The 21,250-nt window shown below is 41.0% G+C and overlaps 1 protein-coding gene across 1 annotated transcript in view; it reads right to left on the bottom strand.

Moving 5' to 3' along the window:
• LOC120573938 (NLR family CARD domain-containing protein 3-like) overlaps nt 1-21,250 on the bottom strand; it is a 91,434-nt gene that overhangs the window by 6,347 nt on the left and 63,837 nt on the right. Inside the window, exons 4-9 of the mRNA XM_039823853.1 lie at nt 4,829-4,933; nt 4,027-4,131; nt 3,781-3,859; nt 3,404-3,632; nt 619-2,410; nt 356-529 (exon numbers count right to left, since the gene is read on the bottom strand). Coding sequence (XP_039679787.1) covers nt 356-529; nt 619-2,410; nt 3,404-3,632; nt 3,781-3,859; nt 4,027-4,131; nt 4,829-4,933 — 2,484 coding nt within the window. The remainder of the gene's footprint in view (nt 1-355; nt 530-618; nt 2,411-3,403; nt 3,633-3,780; nt 3,860-4,026; nt 4,132-4,828; nt 4,934-21,250) is intronic.

Raw genomic sequence — 21,250 nt, 5'->3', positions numbered from 1 at the left:
GGAATCAGCAATACATTTACAAACAAAAGTAATTCTTTTAATTTAATCTGGATAGTTGTGTGTACGTACAGAGCTTTGTTGGAGGCTTTGACCAATGGCAGCAGCCTCAGAAGAGTGTCCTCTGAAGCAGAGTATTTCTTCAGGTCAAACACCTGCAGGTTGTTGTTACTCAGGTCCAGCTCTCTCAGACTAGAGGACTGGGAGATGAGAACTGAAGACAGAGCTTCACAGCTCATCTCTGACAGGTTACAGCCACTCAACCTACAAAGGATATTCAGACAGTCCATTTAATAATTGATGAATTAAGAAAAGAAGAACGTAGGTAGTAATGTGTTTTTAACAAAGGTAGAATAACCTTAGAGTTTCCAGTCTGCAGTGTGTACTCTTCAGTCCAGCCGACAGCTGCTTCACTCCTGAATCCTGCAGCTCGTTGTTACTCAGGTCCAGCTCTCTCAGACTAGAGGACTGGGAGCTGAGAACTGAAGACAGAGCTTCACAGCTTCTCTCTGACAAGTTACAGCCACTCAGCCTGAAGAGGAATCAGCAATACATAAGAAAACAATTAAACAAATTTTTTTCTGAATTAAGAAAAATTTGTATAGTTGTGTGTGCACGTACAGAGCTTTGTTGGAGTCTTTGACCACTGGCAGCAGCATCAGAAGAGCCTCCTCTGAAGCAGAGTATTTCTTCAGGTCAAACACGTCAAGATCTTTTTCTGATGACAGTAAGATGAAGGCCAGAGCTGACCACTGAGCAGGAGACAGTTTATCTGCAGAGAGACTTCCTGAACTGAGGGACTGTTGGATCCCCTCCACTAGAGAACGATCATTCAGTTCATTCAGACAGTGGAACAGATTGATGCTTCTCTCTGCAGACAGATTCTCACTGATCTTCTTCTTGATGTACTCAACTGTTTTCTGATTGGTCTGTGAACTACTTCCTGTCTGTGTCAGCAGACCTCGTAGGAGAGCCTGACTGGTCTGCAGTGAAAGACCCAGGAGGAAGCGGAGGAACAAGTCCATGTGTCCATTTGGACTCTGTAAGGCCTTGTCCACAGCACTCTGGTAGAAACGTGTTGATTTGTCTCTGAACACTTCAGACCGCCGAATGGTTGTTTGTTCTTCTGACAGCAGGTTGACTCCATTGTTGATGAATGTCAGATGGACATGAAGAGCAGCCAGAAACTCCTGAACACTCAGATGGATGAAGCAGAACACCTTGTCCTGGTACAGTCCTCTCTCCTCTTTAAAGATCTGCGTGAACACTCCTGAGTACACTGAGGCTGCTCTGATATCGATGCCACACTCTGTCAGGTCTGATTCATAGAAGATCAGGTTGCCTTTCTGCAGCTGCTCAAAAGCCAGTTTTCCCAGAGACTGGATCATCTTCCTGCTCTTTTTATTCCAGTGTGGATCTGTCTCAGCTCCTTCATAATACTTGATGTTCTTCACTTTGGACTGAACCACCAGGAAGTGGATGTACATCTCAGTCAGGGTCTTGGGCAGCTCTCCTACCTCTCTGGTCTTCAACATGTCCCCCATATTTGTAGCTGTGATCCAGCAGAAGACTGGGATGTGACACATGATGTGGAGGCTTCGGGATGTCTTGATGTGGGAGATGATTCTGTTGGCCTGATCCTCATCTCTGAATCTCTTCCTGAAGTACTCCTCCTTCTGTGGGTCAGTGAACCCTCTGACCTCTGTTACCATGTCAACACACTCAGGAGGGATCTGATTGGCTGCTGCAGGTCGTGTGGTTATCCAGAGGCGAGCAGAGGGAAGCAGTTTCCCCCTGATGAGGTTTGTCAGCAGCACATCCACTGAGGTGGACTCTGTAACATCAGTCAGGATCTCAGTGTTGAGGAAGTCCAGAGGAAGTCGACACTCATCCAGACCGTCAAAGATGAACACAACCTCTTCAAACCTGTAGATTCCTGCTTCTTTGGTTTCACTAAAGAAGTAATCAACAAGTTCCACCAAGCTGTACTTTTTATCTTTCAGCACATTCAGCTCTCTGAAGGTGAATGGAAATGCGAACTGGATGTCCTGGTTGGCTTTGTCTTCAGCCCAGTCCAGAGTGAACTTCTGTGTTAAGACTGTTTTCCCGATGCCAGCCACTCCTTTAGTCATCACTGTTCTGATTGGTTCATCTCTTCCAGGTGGGGCTTTAAAGATGTCTTCTTGTCTGATTCTTGTTTCTGGTCTGCCTGGTTTCCTAGATGCTGATTCAATCTGTCTGACCTCATGTTCAGCATTAACCTCTGCAGTCCCTCCCTTTATGATGTAGATCTCTGTGAACATCTGATTTAGAACGGTTGGGTTTCCTGCTTTAGCAATCCCCTCAAACACACACTGGAACTTCTTCTGCAGCTTAGATTTGAGTTTACGTTTACCACCTGCAGCAGGATTTCCTAAATAAACACACAACAAAGAAGATCAATAAGTCAAAGAACATATTTCAACATTTCTCAGAGAATGAGTATATGAATATATTTTGGTCCATCTCTGGAGACATTAGTAAAGTCCCATTTATCCGGCAGTGTTTCCCACACATAGACTATTGTGTGGCTGTTACTATCAACACCAGCCGCCGCACATTGCGTTTTGTTATTATTATTATTTTTTTAAACGCTATTTAAAATACGTTCTTCTGCATTTCCTTTCCCTGCTCACCACCGTCTCTCTGTCACTTGATGTCTCGCACACATACACAGCTCCTCCCACCGTGCGGTGTTAGGTTTTTTTAAGTCACCAAACGTCATCTTCCAGGCACCACGGCAATGGTTATGTTTAAGGTTACGGTGAGGGTGCCTGTAAGGTGATGTTGGAGGCTCCATCAAGGAGAGAAGATGGCTGGCGAAATTCACAAGTTCACAAAAGGTTGGTTTCTATCTTGTGAACACCTTTACACAATCACACATTTATAATCACCGACCTGACTCTCAGCAAACAAGCGATTGCGCCTGCTTTAGAAAGTTAACCAGTTGCAAGTTTGCGTTAAAATGCAGTTGGGTTGTCGAGGTCAAAACACTATATGTAGCAGCTGTGAATCAAATAAACGTATTATAAATAATGTTGTCATTTTTTACTCTTACACTGAATGTTTGCTGCTTCAATCCAGATGAGTAACTGAAACAGAGCTCAACAGTCTGACCAGTGTAATTAGTTATGTTATTAATTTGTTTAACAGTATTTCAGGCTTCAACCAGTGAAAGACAGGGTCAGGGAGAGAAAGAGATTGATTCGTTAGGCATTGAAGTAGGAGATGAGGACAGCATCCAACTGCGTCTCTCTCTCTCTCCTTCCGGTGACATGGGGCGACACCCACCCCACCGCCACAAGTTGCTTCCTAATCTGTGGGAAACACTGTCCAGCATGTTAAATCTTTAGAGAAATCCTCTTACTGCTCTGCAGATGGTCAGCCAGCTCCTTCTGCTTCATTCTCCTCAGGAAGTGCATTGTGATCTTCAGAAATGCCTCTCTGCTGCTCCTCCTCTGCTCTTCATCCTCACCGTCCAACACCTCCTCATCCTCCCGCTGACTCTCTAAGCATTCTGGGTAATCTGGACTCAGAACATTCTGGATCTTCTTCAGCTCGTTCTTCACAAAAGTCCCGATCTCCTCCTCCAGCAGCTGGAACAGAAGATTATATGAATGACAAATCAAACTGAAATCATGGAAGCAAACCTCAGATCCATGTTGGACACTGGTCTAAAAAGTGCAGCATGGAGATGATTGTGAACAGAATAGATGTAAAAGTATTTGTTGTACATGTACAGACCATAAATATGGAGTCCAGGTGTGTTTGATGCTGCTGGGCAGACTGACCACTGGGACCCTCTGAGCTCTCCTGGTCCACTCTGTGGAGGAATCAGGAAGAATTAGCTCACATTATGTCTGTCCACACAGAGACACATACAAAGTAAAGGTCCATGAAGTGATGTTTGCATGTTAACAGTGAATCAGAGGACTCCCTGTAGTGGTAAACCTTTACTAGTCCTGCTGATTATCAGTTTGAAATCCTCACCTTTGATCATCAGAGTGGCGTCCATCTTTGAAGTATAAAGGAGGACCCATAGACCGGTCACTCTTCATGGACACACAGCTGGGTTCAGGTTCTTCCAGATTCCTCCTGATAGAAACACAAGATAAATTCTGCACGCACAACACACTGAGACAAAACCTTTCAGGAGTTTAATACATCATCTGTACAGTATATTTGTATCCAGGTAGTTCTTGTTAACATTGTGTATGATCCATGATCAATATTTAATATAGACATGTTTTAAAGCTGTATTCAGTGCAGTGTGCAGCACAGGCTTGAATATAATGCTGTGGGGGACCATGATGGTGGAATAGTAATGCTAATGTCTAATAAGAATATTATATGTGAGGACTTCCAGCTGGCAGAACTAGATTGGTCGCCCTCGACAGTGTTGTAGCTACTCAAGATGTGGTTTGGTCTCGTCCTCTCACAAAGGATTTTATTCTGTAACCGGTCAAGACTAAATTGCTTAAATATTTTCGGATACATTTGTGTTTACATCAACGTTAGCTAATGTCAGCTCCAAAATGTACCAAATTAGGGCCTTGGTGACCCGTTTTTTTTTAACAGGTGTTCCTAATAATCCTTTCGGTGAGTGTATAGCCTATGATGTTTCTAATAGACAGGTGTACAGTAATTAATAAACTATGAATCTGAGGCTGAGTTAAGCTGAGCTGACCAGACACATGCCGTCACCGTCCATTAAAACACTTTTTAAAACATCTAAAACCCGAAGATCTCACAATAAATAAAAACACATCATTTTATTTTCTGAAATCCTCACCTTTGATCATCAGAGTGGCGTCCATCTTTAAAGTATAAAGGAGGACCCATAGACCGGTCACTCTTCATGGACACACAGCTGGGTTCAGGTTCTTCCAGATTCCTCCTGATAGAAACACAAGATAAATTCTGCACGCACTACACACTGAGACAAAACCTTTCAGGAGTTTAATACATCATCTGTACAGTATATTTGTATCCAGGTAGTTCTTTTTAACATTGTGTATGATCAATGATCAACATTTAATTTAGACATGTTTTAAAGCTGTATTCAGTGCAGTATGCAGCACAGGGTTGAATATGATGCTGTGGGGGACCATGATGGTGGAATAGTAATGCTAATGTCTAATAAGAATATTATATGTGAGGACTTCCAGCTGGCAGAACTAGATTGGTCGCCCTCGACAGTGTTGTAGTGTGTGGAGTGATCTGATTGGTGGACAGTTAGAGATGGTCCTCTCACCTCTGAGCTTTGGTCTGGCTGTCATGTTCCCCACACAGAGTGGCTTTAGAGGGAGGGACTCCCTCCTCTCTGTCCTCACACTGACTCATAGCAGAGTCCACACCTTCATCTGGAGAGGAAACACTGAGAGCAGCAGTCCAATCATTCATCAGAACATCATCACTCATTCATCCCTCACATCATGTCTCCTGGAAAAAAAGCTAAATATCAGCAGCTAGTCCTCTGATTGGCTGCTTCTCTCTGTGTCATATCAGTCTTGTAAAACGGTGAAGTCGTTCTAAAGAGATCTTGTTGCTGAGAGTGAAGTTTGATAAAGTTTCATGTCTCTGAGGGAACAGTTTAAACTTTGACTGGTTTCCAGCAGAGATTCTGACACATTGAATCTTTCCTGAACGCAGCGCTGGAAGAAGTATTTACATCCTTTACTGAAGTAAAAGTACAAATACCACAATGTAATCTGATATTTTATCTTTGCTATTTAAATCAGTTTCCCTGTTGGTTTTATTGTGAAAGTTTGTAATGTTTTATCATGATGTTATCAGACATTTAGAGGAAGAAGAAGAAGAAGAAGAAGAAGAAGATCCATTTAACTTTTATTTTCATCTTTGTTTTTGGATTAATATTGTTTTGCAGTCAGTTTGAGAATCAGCTTTGTATTCATAATAATTATATACTGTGTTACAAATAAAAGTTAAGTAAAGTATGAATATAACTATATTTTATTCAAGTTAAACTGCAAGAAAGATTTAATTTCACTACTGATTAATCTGCTGATTATTTTCTTGATTAATTGATTAGTCAAATGTGTTAGTATTTTACCAACAGTCTAAGAAACATTATTATTAAAAAACACATTAGACTACTCCGAATGAATCTATTTGTAAAGAATAAGTGTGAATAAAAAAAAGCCCCTATAACCGACTCCCTACAAAGAATTAGTGTTAGATGTTGAAGTTTCTTTGGAGGTTATGTTCTTTAAGTGATTGTGTAAAACTGTGTTTTTGTTGTTTAATATTATTCGGGAGGAAGTTCCATTCACACATTGCTCTGTATGTGACTGAACGTTGAAGTGATTTGGTTTTCACTTTAGGTCAAATAAAACAGCGTCCCGCTGCATGCCTCGCTGGGTAATGATGTGTATCTATCTGTACTAAAAGGCTTTCAGGCATTTTAGGAGTATAAGTACTTTGTTACTTTGCACACCGGGCCCTTCAGACCCACTGCAGTCTGCTGAAGTCTCTCTGATCCTCACTTCAGACCCTACACTTTATTTTGAAGTGAGTCAATGGAAATGTCAGCGTGTTACTCTGCTGCTGCCATTAGGCCGGTGTCAGCCGCGTGGCGTGTCCGTTTATATTTCGGCTCCCATGTTAACAGGTTAGAGCTTACACACTGCCGGCCTGAGACGCGCGCCTGCTAGAAATAGGACCGACGCCTATTTTTCACGCGAGACGCGAGCGTGTTGGAAGCGTTTCCAGGCAAAATAGAATAGGAAAATATGTTTATATGTCATTTAGACACAAATGCATATTAATAAATGACATATTGATGTTTGAAAGTCTAGGTTTTGACATCAATGTAGATATAAATGTAATTCAAAATTTCAGAGAAAATATTTTCAAATGTTGCACTGGTCATACAGAACGAAATATTCTGTAACATAGGCTCTTTGGAGATGAACTGCTCCTCGCCTGTAAAGTAGACGAGAGCAGGCAGCAGCAGCGGGGGGCGGTGACAAAAGTCCGCTCTCAAGTCGGACAGTTTTCCAGCTGATTCCAGCAGCCTTCAGGCTCAACAGGAAGTGACACAAACACTGTGGTCCGTTCGCGTCCGATTCCGATTTAATAAAATGTTATCAGACCCATATATCAGCTCCTACACAGTCTCCAGTTGATTTTATTATGACAGAGTAGCTGTCAGAATTCTCTACATGAGATCTGTTGCTGATTTTAATCACCAACAGATGATCTGTAATCTGAACAGATTTAGTCTCTCTGACTTCTAAATGTAACTATCAGCCTCACAACATGTGTTCTGTTCAGAATCAGCCTTTAAATCAGACAAATCGCAGGTAAAATCTCTCCGATTCAAAATCAATAAAAAGTTTATATAAAACGTCATCATGTTGAGTCGATTCTGAACCAATCAGCTGTTCGATCAGCTGAGAGGCCGGCGTTTCCCAGCATGCACTGGGTCCGCCTGCGTCCGCCTGGCTCTTGCAGTCGGTGAAAAGCAACTGCGCTACCTGCGTCTCAGAACTGCGGCCGCCTTGATCTCGTGAGATTATCGTTGCCCACGTGTGCATGACGTCAGAGCAAGTCGGGATCAACCCTGCGTTCATGGTGTCAGTACCCGATCCGTTCCACCGGCACGATCCGTTCTGCGCATGTGCAAGATGACACGTATGCCATGACGTATGCGCAGATGATAATACCGTTTTACGACCTGCCCAATCTGTTCCATACTAGCCTCCATCAGGATAGCTAACAGCTAATTCGGGTTTTTTTTCAAGATGGCGGAGTGAGTGGCAGCACTTTTTGCAGGCTCCGGTAAAAAGTTTCTTTTTAGTCCTGGAAATGTGATAAACTACTGTAACAACCCCTCTACTAAATGTATGGTCAAAATTAAGTGTCAAAAGTAAGCTGTTACAACATTCTGGGTTTTTTTTTCTTCGTTTTTTTGGAACCATGTCTGACCATAACTACAACTTGGCTGCTCTCCACGAGGCATGTGATGATTTTGACATTGAGGAAGAAATGGAAGCGGAGCAACACTCATCCAAAGAAGGCAAAATTAACAAGGAACAGACGCCAATTAAATAGCCGAATCCAAAGAAACCGAAACACCAAAGGGAAAGCGAGGACGCGAATACTGGCGCCGCAATTCTACAAGCTGTACAAGTTCTGACCAGAAAAATGGATGAGCAGATGGAACTTTTGAAAAGCTTTGACAGACGTATTGAAGCTAATACAACCGCAGCAAAAGAAAACCGGGAGGAAATCTGCATACTTAAGGGGAAAATAGGAGGCCTTCAGAAAGAAAACAGCCTGTTGAAAGAAGCATGTGCAGAGCAAACCCGATACAAAAGAAGGTGGAATCTGAGGATGATTGGCCTCACTGAAAAGGATGGAGAGGACACGAGAGAAGTTGTCATCGGGATACTGACGAGAGTTGTTCCAATGTCAGTGGAGCGGCTGCGTGACACCGTTGACACCGTTCACCGGCTGGGAAGGAAAGGATACCCCGCTACCTCACATAACACACCGAGAGCAATCATCATTCAATTTGGGATGAGAACGGTGCGGGATGATGTTTGGAAGAAGTCGAAGGATGCGAGAGTGTGTAAAGACATGCACATACGTTTCAAAGAAGACTTCTCCAAAGAAGACCGGGAGGCGCGTGCGAAGCTATGGCCACTGGTCCAAGAAGCCAGAAAGAAAGGTAAACGGGCATTCTTGAAAGAAGGATACGCTCTGATCGATAACCGAAGAGTGGACCCAAACTGAACACTCAGTTTGTTATCATTTGAACGTCTGTCAGTGATTCAGCCTACAATCACAGTTTTCAGTGAAACTTTTATCTTTTTGTTTGTTTGACATAAACGCTCCGATATGTAAGTATATTGATGCTAACCGCACTTTGTTTGTTAATGCATTACTTAACATTTGAGGTTAAATAACCTGATGCTATTTTGGAGCATGGTTAAGTTACGTTGATGACTCCCTTTTTTTTGCACGCCAGTAGGCTATATGGCTGACACTGAATGTTTACCCTGTTTATCTACGTTCATATATGGTATTACAACTGCTCACCCCCTTGATATCTCTTGTCATACCAAAATTAAGAATATTGTAACAAAGTAGGCGAAATTGTTTTTATATTTAAATAGAACTCTGCTACAATAGCGGTTAGGTTTGTAGGTTTCTCTTTCTGCCTCTATGGTTTCTAGAGGGTTAGTTACACAAAACATATAGTTTTAGGACTAACTACTCATTCCTGCGCATCGTTACACTCTTTTGTGCATTGTTTATAGATTATCTACTTATTACCTAAATGTTGTCCTTTATTTCTTTAAATACTAGGGGGATGAAAGATAATGTAAAACGTAAGGCGCAAAGGACTAACTGTGTTTTTTTACAAGAGACTCACTCAGCTGAGGCTGACACAAAATTTTGGAAATTGCAATGGGGAGACTATTTTTTTCAGTCATGGAACGTCACACTCTGCAGGAGTTATGATTTTGTTTAATAGATTTCCTGGGAAAATTATTGACCATAAAAGTGACTCTACCGGTTATTGGTTAATGGTCACGACAGAAATGAATTGTATAAACTACATCTTATTATGTGTGTATGGTTATAACAAAAGAGCACAAAACAAAAATCTCTTCTCATCCTTAAGTAAGCAATTAGAGGAATGGAAAATGCTTTTTTCAACGGATAGAGTAATAATTGGCGGAGATTTCAACCTAGCCCCTGATCTTTGGTTAGACCGCTTACCATCAAAGAGGCATTGCCATACACTTGATGAAACAATACTTGAGTTGATCACAAAGGCCAATCTAATAGATTATTGGAGAATGAAAAACCCAACCAGAAAACAATTTACCTGGTTCAACTCATCTAATAATGGCCAGTGCTCAAGATTGGATTACTGGTTATTATCAGACAATCTCATTAATGAGGTTAATAGATGTGATATTTCAGCATCACCCCTGACCGATCATTGTGTAATATCCTTGACACTCTCTCCGGGTGGTAAAGAAAATAACATAAATTCTATATGGAAATTTAACAATACCCTTTTGGAAGATACTGAGTTTTGTAATGTAGTTAAACAACTGGTCAAAGAAGTAGGTGAATTGGAAATGTCCTCTATGAGTAAATGGGAATGGTTTAAATTCAAAGTTAAACAGATAGGTATCAGAAAAAGTAAGCAATCATCAACACTTAAAAAGATAAGACAAAGGGACATCATTAGTCGCATCAATACTCTATGCTGTAAAAATGATTTGACACAGCAAGAACAGACTGAATTAAACAATTTACAGTCCCATCTTGATAATATATATCTGGAAAAGGCCAAGGGAGCATTTATTCGTTCAAGGGCTCGTTGGATTGAAGAAGGGGAGAAAAACTCTTCTTATTTCTTTAGTCTGGAAAAACAAAGACAGACGAAGAAAAATATTCGGAAGTTAAATATCAATGATGTCATTGTTGAAAATCAAGAAGAAGTAAACGAAAACATCAAAGCTTTTTATAGTAACTTGTATAAATCCCATTTTTCTAAGGAAGATTGTTATCTTTTCTTAGATAAGATTCAGAGGTCTAAAAAGACAATAGAAGATAACTTTAAACAACTTATGGAAGGTGAGCTAAGAATTGAGGAATTAGACTTGGCAGTTCAACAGATGTCCAAGGGGAAATCACCTGGAATAGATGGGCTAACCGTGGAGTTTTTGTCGTTCTTCTGGAGTGATATCAGGGGAATGCTCTATAATGCTTATTTAGATTGTATTTCAAAAGGTAATCTTTCTCCCACTATGAAACATGGTCTCATCACTCTAATTCCCAAACCTAACAAAGATAATCTTTTATTGGACAATTGGAGACCAATTACCTTGTTATGTAACGATTATAAATTGCTGGCACTTGTCTATGCTAATCGTCTGAATAAGGGATTGCCTCATATTATTGACGAGTGTCAATCAGTTTTCATGAAGGGTAGAAACATACATAATCATACCAGACTGCTACTAGACATGCTTGATTATCGAGACTTCATTTACACTGATGCTTTTATTTTATTTCTTGATTTTTATAAGGCATTTGATACTGTTGAACATACCTTTTTATTTGAAATCCTGGATTTTTTAGGTTTTGGGAACAACTTTTGTAAAATTATTAAGATGTTTTATACTGATATATATAGTTCTGTGTCTCTTAATCCTGGTATAACTCCTAGGTTTGAAGTGCTCCGCGGTATTAGGCAGGGATGCCCGATTTCTCCCAAACTGTTTATTCTAGCTACCCAATCTCTTATAATGTTCATTAATCACAACCCCGACTTGCATGGGATTTCAATATTTGACAAGGAATTTAAAATTAGTCAGTTTGCAGATGACACAGCAATCCTTTTAAGGAATAAATTCATGGTCGATGTTGCTCTTAGTTCAGTATCAATTTTCTCTAAAGCTTCAGGATTAACCCTCAATATTAAAAAATGTGAGCTGCTTCCCATTCACTCATCAACGGATTCCATCATCTCATCTATTGAGGTTAAAGCTGAAGTGAAATATCTAGGAATAGTTTTATCTAAAAACGCTATTAGAAGGGAAGATGTTAATTTTTCTAACCGTTTAATAGATATGAAGAAATCTTTGAGTCGCTGGCTTACAAGAGATCTCACTATCTTTGGTAGAGTCACTCTGTCCAAATCAGAAGGTATTTCTAAAGTAATTTATCCATGTCACTCCCTATATGTTTCTTCTGGTAATGTTAAGAAAGCCAATTCAATTGTTTTCCAATTCCTATGGAAAAACAAAACCCATTATATTAAGAAATCACAGCTGGTTAAAGAGTATGATATGGGTGATATTAAAGCATTGGACGTTGAATCAATGTTTGGGACCTTTAAGATTAACTGGTTGAAAACATATCTATCACAACCAGATTCTATGTGGTTTCACATTTATTTAAGAAAGTAGGAGGGCTTGGTTTTCTTCTGCAATGTGATTTTGAGGTGACCAAAATTCCTGTTAAGTTGTCTAACTTCCACAAACAAGTTCTCCAATATTGGAAAATGATATTTACCCATAACTTTTCTCCACATGGATCCACCTTATGGAACAATAGGGTCATTATAATCAATAGGAAATCATTGTTCAGGTATGATTGGTATGAAAAGGGCGTTGTATTTGTGAATGATATTATAGATGATAATGGTAACGTTTTGGAATATAAAGCTTTTTTAGACAAATATAGTTTAAACTGTACATATAAAGAATACAATAAGATCTGTCAAGCAATACCTGTTGCATTATTACAGTTAATTCAAAATACATTGCTATATGCAAGAACAAGACCCTTACCAGCTTTACCAAATTTAGTCATTAATGATTGTACTTTATTTGACAATAAATGTAATAATAAATATATTAGTGATGCTTTGAAATCTAAATTATGTTTTGGGTATAACAGAGGATTGTGTGTACAGGTTCCCAACATGGACGCATTGTCCATAGAAAAAGCACATTTCAAATTCATTAAATGGCCCGTTTCCCCAAAAGTCAAAGAGACTCACTTGAAAATAATCTACAAGATATATCCTGTCGCTGACTTTCTCAAAACAAGATTCAAATTTGATGTTGACCCTTGTTTTTTTTGTGAGGTGGCTGACGAAACTCTAGATCACATGTTCTTTTCTTGCCCTGTGCCCAACAGCTTCTGGTCTGAGATACATAATTGGCTGTCACTAAAGATGGATAATATTCCTACTCTGACCTTGCCGCACATCCTCTTTTATATGGATAATATAGATTCGTCAATATCAGACTTAGTCAACATGATTATTCTTATGGGTAAATATCATATTCATTGCAGCAAATGGAGATCTTCTAAACCTTCCTTTGTTTGGTTTATAAATGACTTTAAATTGTTTTTTTCCTCACTGAAAAAGATCAAATCTACTAAGATTGCAAGGAAAATGTGTAGTGACATATCTAGGAAACTACTGTTTTGATTAGTCTCCTTGTGTACCGCTCTAAATGTTAATTTTACTTTCTCTAGCCTTTTTTGATTTTGATTTGTGTATTTTAAGCAGCTCCCCCTTTTTGTTTTGTTCTTCGTTGTTTCTTTTCTCAGGTACTTCTTCTTGTACATTGACAACATTTGTATTGTATGTAAGCATGTATATTTTTCCCCAACGAGAGTTTTGTATGTTAAAAAAAAAAAAAAAAAAAAAAAAAATAGCTAACAGCTAATTCGGCTAACCGCTAGCCGACAGCCTTCAGTCTAAAATAACGCATGCGCAGAACGGATCGTGCAGGCAGAACGGACAGCTAGATTCAGTCTAAAATAACATTAAGTCAAACTTAATGGGAGAAGCAGCTACAGCTAAATTAAGACTTTACAGTAATAACAATAAAGACAAGTATTGAGTGATTGTATTTTAAATGAGCACAAGTAAAGTAGAGCTGACGTAACAGCTGTTATATATGTTAACGTTTATTTTCAAGTTTTATTTTGAGGGTCTTTTAAAGTTTACATGCTGTCTCAGCTAGCGGTTAGCCGAATTAGCTGTTAGCTAAACTAACGTTAGCTTAACTGTGGAGGCTAACGGCAGACCGCTATAATCACCTAGCGGTCCGCCGAATTAGCTATTAGCTAAACTAACGTTAGCTAGCGTGGGAACAGATTGGGTAGTGTCGTAAATCCTCGTACCACAGCGCATGTGCAGAACGGATTGTGCCGGTGGAACGGATCGGGTACTGACACATGGACTTTGGAAAAACGTTTTTCCGAGTGAAAACGTCACCATTCACGTAACGTCCTGTTGGGAATCAGAGGTGGGAAACTGGGACTGGATTTAGATACCCGAGTTCCCCAGATGGTGACGCGTTGTTGACAACTGACGTTTGATGGAGGAGACTTTGGTTCACTGAACATATTTTAATGACAATAAACTGTTTATTGTGGACAAACGCCTCTTCCAAGAAACATGCACAGACCTAATATGTTTCAAATTATTCATAAATAGGCCTATGTATAAAACAACACATTATCTGTGTCTTTTCCCGTTGGTTGTCCTGCAGATAACACAAACACACACCTGTCCATGTGCTGTCTGGATGCTCGCATAAGAAAACAGAGAATCTTCTGTTATTGTGGCCTCGATGTTTTCACCACCTGATGCTCTCGGCTACGGCCGACCGTTGGTGGCAGTCATGCAAAAAGTTGTTATGCCAAACGTCCAATATAACAGAAGAAGAAGAACACGCATCCCGACCATGTGAACGCTGCCAGTTTGAAAAACAACGTAACCAGGGGGGTGGGGCCTGTTATTCCGAGGTGGCATGAACGCAGGGCAAGTCGGATCAAGTCTGACACAGATCGAGATGAGCCAGATCTGCCGGTGTATCGATCACCGGCGATTGGCGCCCAAAGCATGCCGGTTAGATTTGTGTCCGACTTGATCCCGACTTGCTCTGACGTCATGCACACGTGGGCAACGATAATATCACGAGACCAAGGCGGCCGCAGTTCTGAGACGCAGGTAGCGCAGTTGCTTTTCACCGACTGCAAGAGCCAGGCGGACGCAGGTGGACCCAGTGCATGCTGGGAAACGCCGGCCTCTCAGCTGATCGAACAGCTGATTGGTTCAGAATCGACTCAACATGATGACGTTTTATATAAACTTTTTATTGATTTTGAATCGGAGGGATTTTAACTGTGATTTGTCTGATTTAAAGGCTTATTCTGTACAGAACACCTGCTGTGAGGCTGATAGTTGTGTTTAGAAGTCAGAGAGACTAAATCTGTTCAGATTACAGATCATTTACAGTCTGTTGTTAATTAAAATCAGCAACAGATCGCATGTAGAGAATTTTAACAGCTACTCTGTCATAATAAAACCAACTGGAGACTGTGTAGGAGCTGATATATGGGTCTGATAACATTTATCAAACCGGAATCGGACCCGAACGGACCACAGTGTTTGTGTCACTTCCTGTTCAGCCTGAAGGCTGCTGGAGTCAGCTGGAAAACTGTCCGACTGAGAGCGGACTTTTGTCACCGCCCCCCGCTGCTGCCGCCTGCTCTCGTCTACTTTACAGGCGAGGCGCACTTCATCTCGAACGAGCCTACCGACATATGGCTGCTGCCAGTTCTTACATATTTTCTTCTTCTTCTAGTCCGTAGAAAGAGCAACGTCGGTAGCATTTGCTCATTAGCGCCACCTCTGTTCAGGAGAAGACTGCAACTAGTGTCACGACCACCAGCGCAGGTATAATTAGTCACGGCGATCTCATGACGTCACATTTGTAAGCGCCAGCTGGGCTGCGTCCAGTATATAAGAACTCTGCTGCGCTCAAAGGTTTAATACCCGGAAATTATAAACTTGTCACGTTTAGTAGAATAACAAAGTCCTCAGTGATCCATTGTTTCTCACAAAGACTGAATTATTGATTCCAATCGTCAATAATTCGACAGCATGTTGATTTTATGTTTGTTTTCCCCAAACACTGTGATCAAACACCCAGCAGCGGCGACATACGTGTACTTACTGCTCAGTCACTTCAACACAGCTCCGGACTCACATCCCATCATAAACAGCCACAAACTAACCGTGAAGTGTAAATGTGAACAGGACACTACTTACAGCTGATTCCCAGTCACAGACTCCACAGAGAGGCTCCGGAGAGAGCGTCCAGTACTCCAGTGTTCCGTTAAGTGAGGTTTCGATTTCAGACCGATGACGTCACTGATAACGCCCAAAGCAAACAAACACAGTTGAGAAATTAATGTTCCTGAATAAACGCAGAAAGTCTCGCATGACTCTCTACATCCTTTTTCTAGTTCCACATTCACTGCCCTCTGCCCGGTTAAGAACACTAATATTAACCCTGCTGCCATTATTGTGAAACAATTATTAACCAAATGGCTGATTACACTTTTGATGCATAATTACTGCTTTGTTATATTATGTTATGCAATCATAGGCCTACTTATCAGTACATAGACATCTAGGCCTACCGTGTTGACTGGCGGGGGATTAGGAAATTCCGTTCTCAATTTAACAATTTAAAATGTCTGTAAATATGTATCTGTTACTATTCTAAATCCACATGAACTTCTTCATGAAGCTCTTCACATCAGCACAAATTAAATCCACAACACATCACTTATTTTAAATTAAAATACGTCTATTTTAAAGCTAGTTCGCCACTTAGTCCCGTTATATCTTTACAAGCAATGTAGAATTTAAAAAGCTATTCTTTTTAAACAGAGTCCGGCGCAGTTCTGCTTCTTCCACATAAAACACAACATTACATCACTTTGAGCCAACTCCACAGAGAACAATGAGGGAGAAACAGCACCACTGATCAGTTTTAACCGAATATTCTCCGGTCCAGCTCAGCTAAAAACACTGAATCCGTCAGAAGAACGTTAGCAAGGTCTGGTTGTACCCAAGCAACCAATTTATGGTTCCCATAACATTGGTTGCGGGAACGTTCCCTGAAGGTTATGGTTTGATTAGTTTTTTTAACATTTAAGGAACGTTCGTTACATCGAACATCCCGGAACGTTCACAGACACGTTGCAACCTTTAGGGAACGTTCCCCTAACGTTGTTACACAAAAACATTCTTTTTTACAATCCCTAACCTTTAAAAAACTTTAACCATGGTACCAAAAAATTTAAAATATATATAAGAATCACAATCAGTTGTATTGGCCATATATATGAATAAATAATACCTTTCACAGATGAACCCAGTTTGTTTAAATACCGACTCCAACCGATGCATTGGATTTTCAGTTATTATGTGCACACAAGGTTGTGGCCGTATAGTTGGTAGCGCTACACATACCTCCTGTCCGGATGAACGGCAGACTGTCCTGGTGGTGGTCCGTGGTCCGGTTCGTGGTCCGGTTCGTTGTCTTTAAGAGATCTTTGGACTTTAATGTAGAGTATTTAAATCAGACCTCTAAATGCGCTGCGACAAAGGGACAACTTGCTTGGACGTGTGTTCTGGACTGCCAATAAATCAATGTCCATTACATTAAATATCTTTGGGGGTGCTGACCCTTTTATTTAATGATGGTGCATGCTCACCGTAGCACATGTATATTTCACTTTGTCCATTTAATTTCAGGTAACTTTCATTCTGCTTTCCATAGAAACACTAATAAAACAATAGCGGTGACACGGTAAAAAGCTGTTTGCTTTCCCCTTTACCACACACCTGTACCTGTGGCTGTTGATTACCTTTATGCATTTCCTGTGTCAATGCTCCTCCCAGTGATCAAACACCAAACTGCATGTTCATTCATGTCACCAACGTGCTATATAAAACAAAAACAAAGTTACACTATGGCTCCAACAACTTTGATATATTTTCTATTCCATTTAATGTTTGAGCTGCTGTAAGAAGGGGATTTCCCCAGTGTGGGATCAATAAAGTTTATCTTATCTTATTAGGAGCTCAGTCTTGACAGTGCTGTCTTTCAGATTAGTACATTCTCTCAAGTACAACTTAAGTACACATTTTCAGTACTTGTACTTTTTTTTCATGCCACTTTCTACTTCTACTGCACTGCATTTATCTTAATTAGGGCCTGAGCGCCGACAGCGGCGAAGGCCCTATTGAAACTGAAGGAATTATTCTTTTTCCCGTCAAATGAATTGGCTTTTTGAGGGGCTTAACATATTCAAAAACTCACCAAATTTGGCGGTATCATCAAGTCTGGTGAAAATTTACGTATTTTAAGGGTTTCGGAGAATAGGCGCACAAAAATGGCTCGCTAGTGCCCCCTACAAAGTTAAAAATATTTAGCCCCTGCAGTGCGTTTAACATAGACTCACGAAACTTGGTACACATATGTAACATGTCAAGATGTACAAAAAACTTCATTAGAGACATACCCTAAACCCAACAGGAAGTCCGCCATTTTGATTTCAAAGTTCGAAATTAGTGCGATTTTGGCCATTTCCACATGTCGTACTTTAACGAACTCCTCCTAGAGATTTCATCCGATCAACTTCAAACTCGGTTTGTACCATCTTAAGAAGTTAAAGATAAAAAAATAGGAAGTGGGTGTACTTTGTCCAACTGGCTCGAAACTTTTCAGGATTCATAAGAATCCAACCCTGAGGACAAATAAAGTCTGATATTTACTTAAAGTCATAGCGCCCCCTAGTGACAACAGGAAGTAGGCCTAAAAGTCAAGGTGCTATACTTTAACGAACTCCTCCTAGAGATTTCATCCGATGGACTTCAAACTTGGTCTGTACCATCCCAACACCTTAACGATGAAAAGTTATTAAAAGAAAAACTTTTCGTCAGACGGTGTGGGCGTGGTGGCCATTTTGAGTGTTTAGCGATGAACAAAGAAGTTGTTTTAACTTGAGTGTGCATTGTCGTATCTGCCCGAAATTTCTCACGATTGACAAGGGTCCAGGCCTGAGGGCACCTACAGGCCAAAATTGACTTTTGGTCATAGCACCCCCCCGCTGGCACCAGGAAATGCGCCTTATATGACAAACATCATCCGATTTACATGAAACTCAGAATGTGTGGTCAACATGTGATACTGAGCCGCCCCCTATAATATGACCACGCCCACTTACTCAGACCACGCCCCCTTTCATAACATTTGAACCATTTAAGGTAGAGTCTTGTGTGAGGTATAATTTGAACTCAGCAGACTTCCTTCTTCATTGGTGATGGTGTGGCCCGCCCCCTATGTTCAAGCCACGCCCCCTTTCATACATGCTGACCCATCCAAGGTAAAGTCTTGTGTGAGGTATCATTACACTCAGCAGAGACTTCCTTCTTCTATGGTGATGGTTTGGCCCGCCCCCTATACTTTGGCCATGCCCCCTTTCACAGCTAACGAACCCTATGACGTAGAGTCTTGTGTGAGGTGTCGTTGAACTCGGCAAGGAGTTCCCTTTCCATTGGTGCCGATTTGAGTGCCACAAATGCAACGGTCGCAAGGAGCGGCGTCCGCCAGCAACCCCCATACGCAGCTGCACAAGGGCCCGTCCATCACTGCTGCGGTGCTTTACATTTTACAAATTAATATTCAACTCTCAGCCTCTGTTGTTCTTACTTGAATGTAAAAGTTTATTACAACACAAATCTGATATCAGAGAAGCTCTTGGTACAGCTCGTATCCATGGACACAGATGTACGAAAAAATTAAAGTAACATCACATTCACTCAGCTTTATACAGTGTATCCTCAGGTAAAGAGTCAGCTGATGACAGGAATCAAAGTGTTTCTAGTTCAACAGTTTAAGTGTTGATAATCAAAGAGATGAAATCAGACAAATTAATGTTTACTGTTTGAGTCTGCTTCACAGTGCAGAGTGTGTGATGGTGAACAGACTAAACTTTGATTTCAGCAGGTGATCTTTAGTCAGTGTTTCTGTCCACAGGAGAGTCTCTCAGTCCTGCAGAGGACACAGAGACACTGAGGAACCAGACCAGACCATAAACCCAGGATAAAGAGGCTGAGTGAATGTGGTGTTGAAGGTGTAGAGGTGGATCAGTGAGTCAGAGGAGACTGTGTAGAAGGACAGAGTGCCACCAGGACAGTCCACATACACTGCTACTCTGTTAGAGACAGAGGAGGAATAGAGGACTGTTCTTATGTTATTGTGACGGACAGAGTAACCACGATCAGAGCAGATCAGACTCCAGGACTGATCATTCCATCCAAACCAACAGTCTTTACTTTCTCCTCTCCTTCTGATTCCTATGTAACTCACTGCTACATAAACTCTCTCCTCTGCCTCCGGGGCTAAACTCGTTACCAGTCAGACCATCTCTACACAGCAACTGAGACCAGAAGTCAAATCTGTCTGGATGATCAGGATATGACTGATCCTCCTCCACATGTGTCACCTTCCTGTTGTTGTCAGACAGTTTGAGTTTTCTGTATACTGTGCTTGTGTCCAGTTCCAGTTCACAGACATCTGATGGAGAGAACAAGACACAATACAGCTGCAGGTTATCATTTGTTGATTTATTAACAACTTTACTGACAATTACTGAAAGAATCTAATGGAATCTGATGGTGATTTACAGCTGTGTAAACTGAAAACACACAATCACAACAAACAATGTTTTATTATTAAGATTCTGTCTCTCAGCCTGTTTTCCATTTCCACCTCATCACCTGCAGCTGGCTCTAAAACCATGTGTACGCTGGTCTGAAGTCAGTGTGACGTGCACACCTTCTGTTTATAGAAATACCAGTTTATGTGTGAAAGTATTGTCTATTTTTCTAAGTTCATCAATTCAGAATAAAAGAATTCAACATAAAAAAATTCAGTATAACAAATTCAGCTGCAAAATGTAATGTTTAAAATTCAGTGTTAACATCCAGGAACCCAATGAAAAACAATCGATTCTAGAATCTAGATCGGGAGTTTGCCATAGTAGCTGCAACAAACGATTGAGGAAATAAACTTGTCCATGAGTATATTGAGAGACATCGCAAGACACTTTTTATCTCAATGAGAAATGTAATCACGTTTAATCTCGCGAGATCTCGTATACCTCTAGTAAACACTGCGCTCTAGTGGAGAAAAGATTATTTAAATTGACACGGTTGAAGAGCACTGTCCCTTTCCCAAATGGACTCTAAGGGCGTTTTCACACCTGTAGTTTGTTTTATTTGGTCCGAATCAGTTGGTGAGGTAGTAAACTTGGAGCAATTTGCCCTCGGTCAGTTTGGTTTGGTTTCACGCCTGGAAAAATCCAAGCGTACCAAACAAGAACGTCCAGCCCTCTTATTGGTCGGATACGTCTGGGGTAGGGAGCAAGAAAGTAAATACAGGAAGAAGGTCCTGTGTTCTGGTCTAGTGGTCAAACCAGCTCATTTCATTGCTCTGGTCACCGAGACTTCGCTCCGCTCTGCAGGCGTCTGTCTCCAATTTTAGCGGCAGATACGAGTGATGGACGGCAAGCTTGACTGCAGTCTATTTCTGTGATAGAAACACTACAAGCTGCCACAGTTTGCTGCTCTGCTGCATCGCAGATTGCTAAACACACCTGACTACAGGAGACATCAGCTCAGACTGGAGGAGTATATAGTTGGTGCGGTTTGAGTACGGATCACGTTCTCACCACAAACGAACCGCTCCAGAGTTCGATTGAAAGCGTACCGAAACCCCCTCTTCAAGCAGGTCTCGGTGCGCTTGTTTGGTCCGCTTTTGGTGCGCACCAGAGT

The sequence above is a fragment of the Perca fluviatilis genome, chromosome 15, assembly GCF_010015445.1.
Source record: "Perca fluviatilis chromosome 15, GENO_Pfluv_1.0, whole genome shotgun sequence".
Classification (NCBI taxonomy): domain Eukaryota; kingdom Metazoa; phylum Chordata; class Actinopteri; order Perciformes; family Percidae; genus Perca; species Perca fluviatilis.
This window is presented reverse-complemented; position numbering and strand designations above follow the sequence as displayed.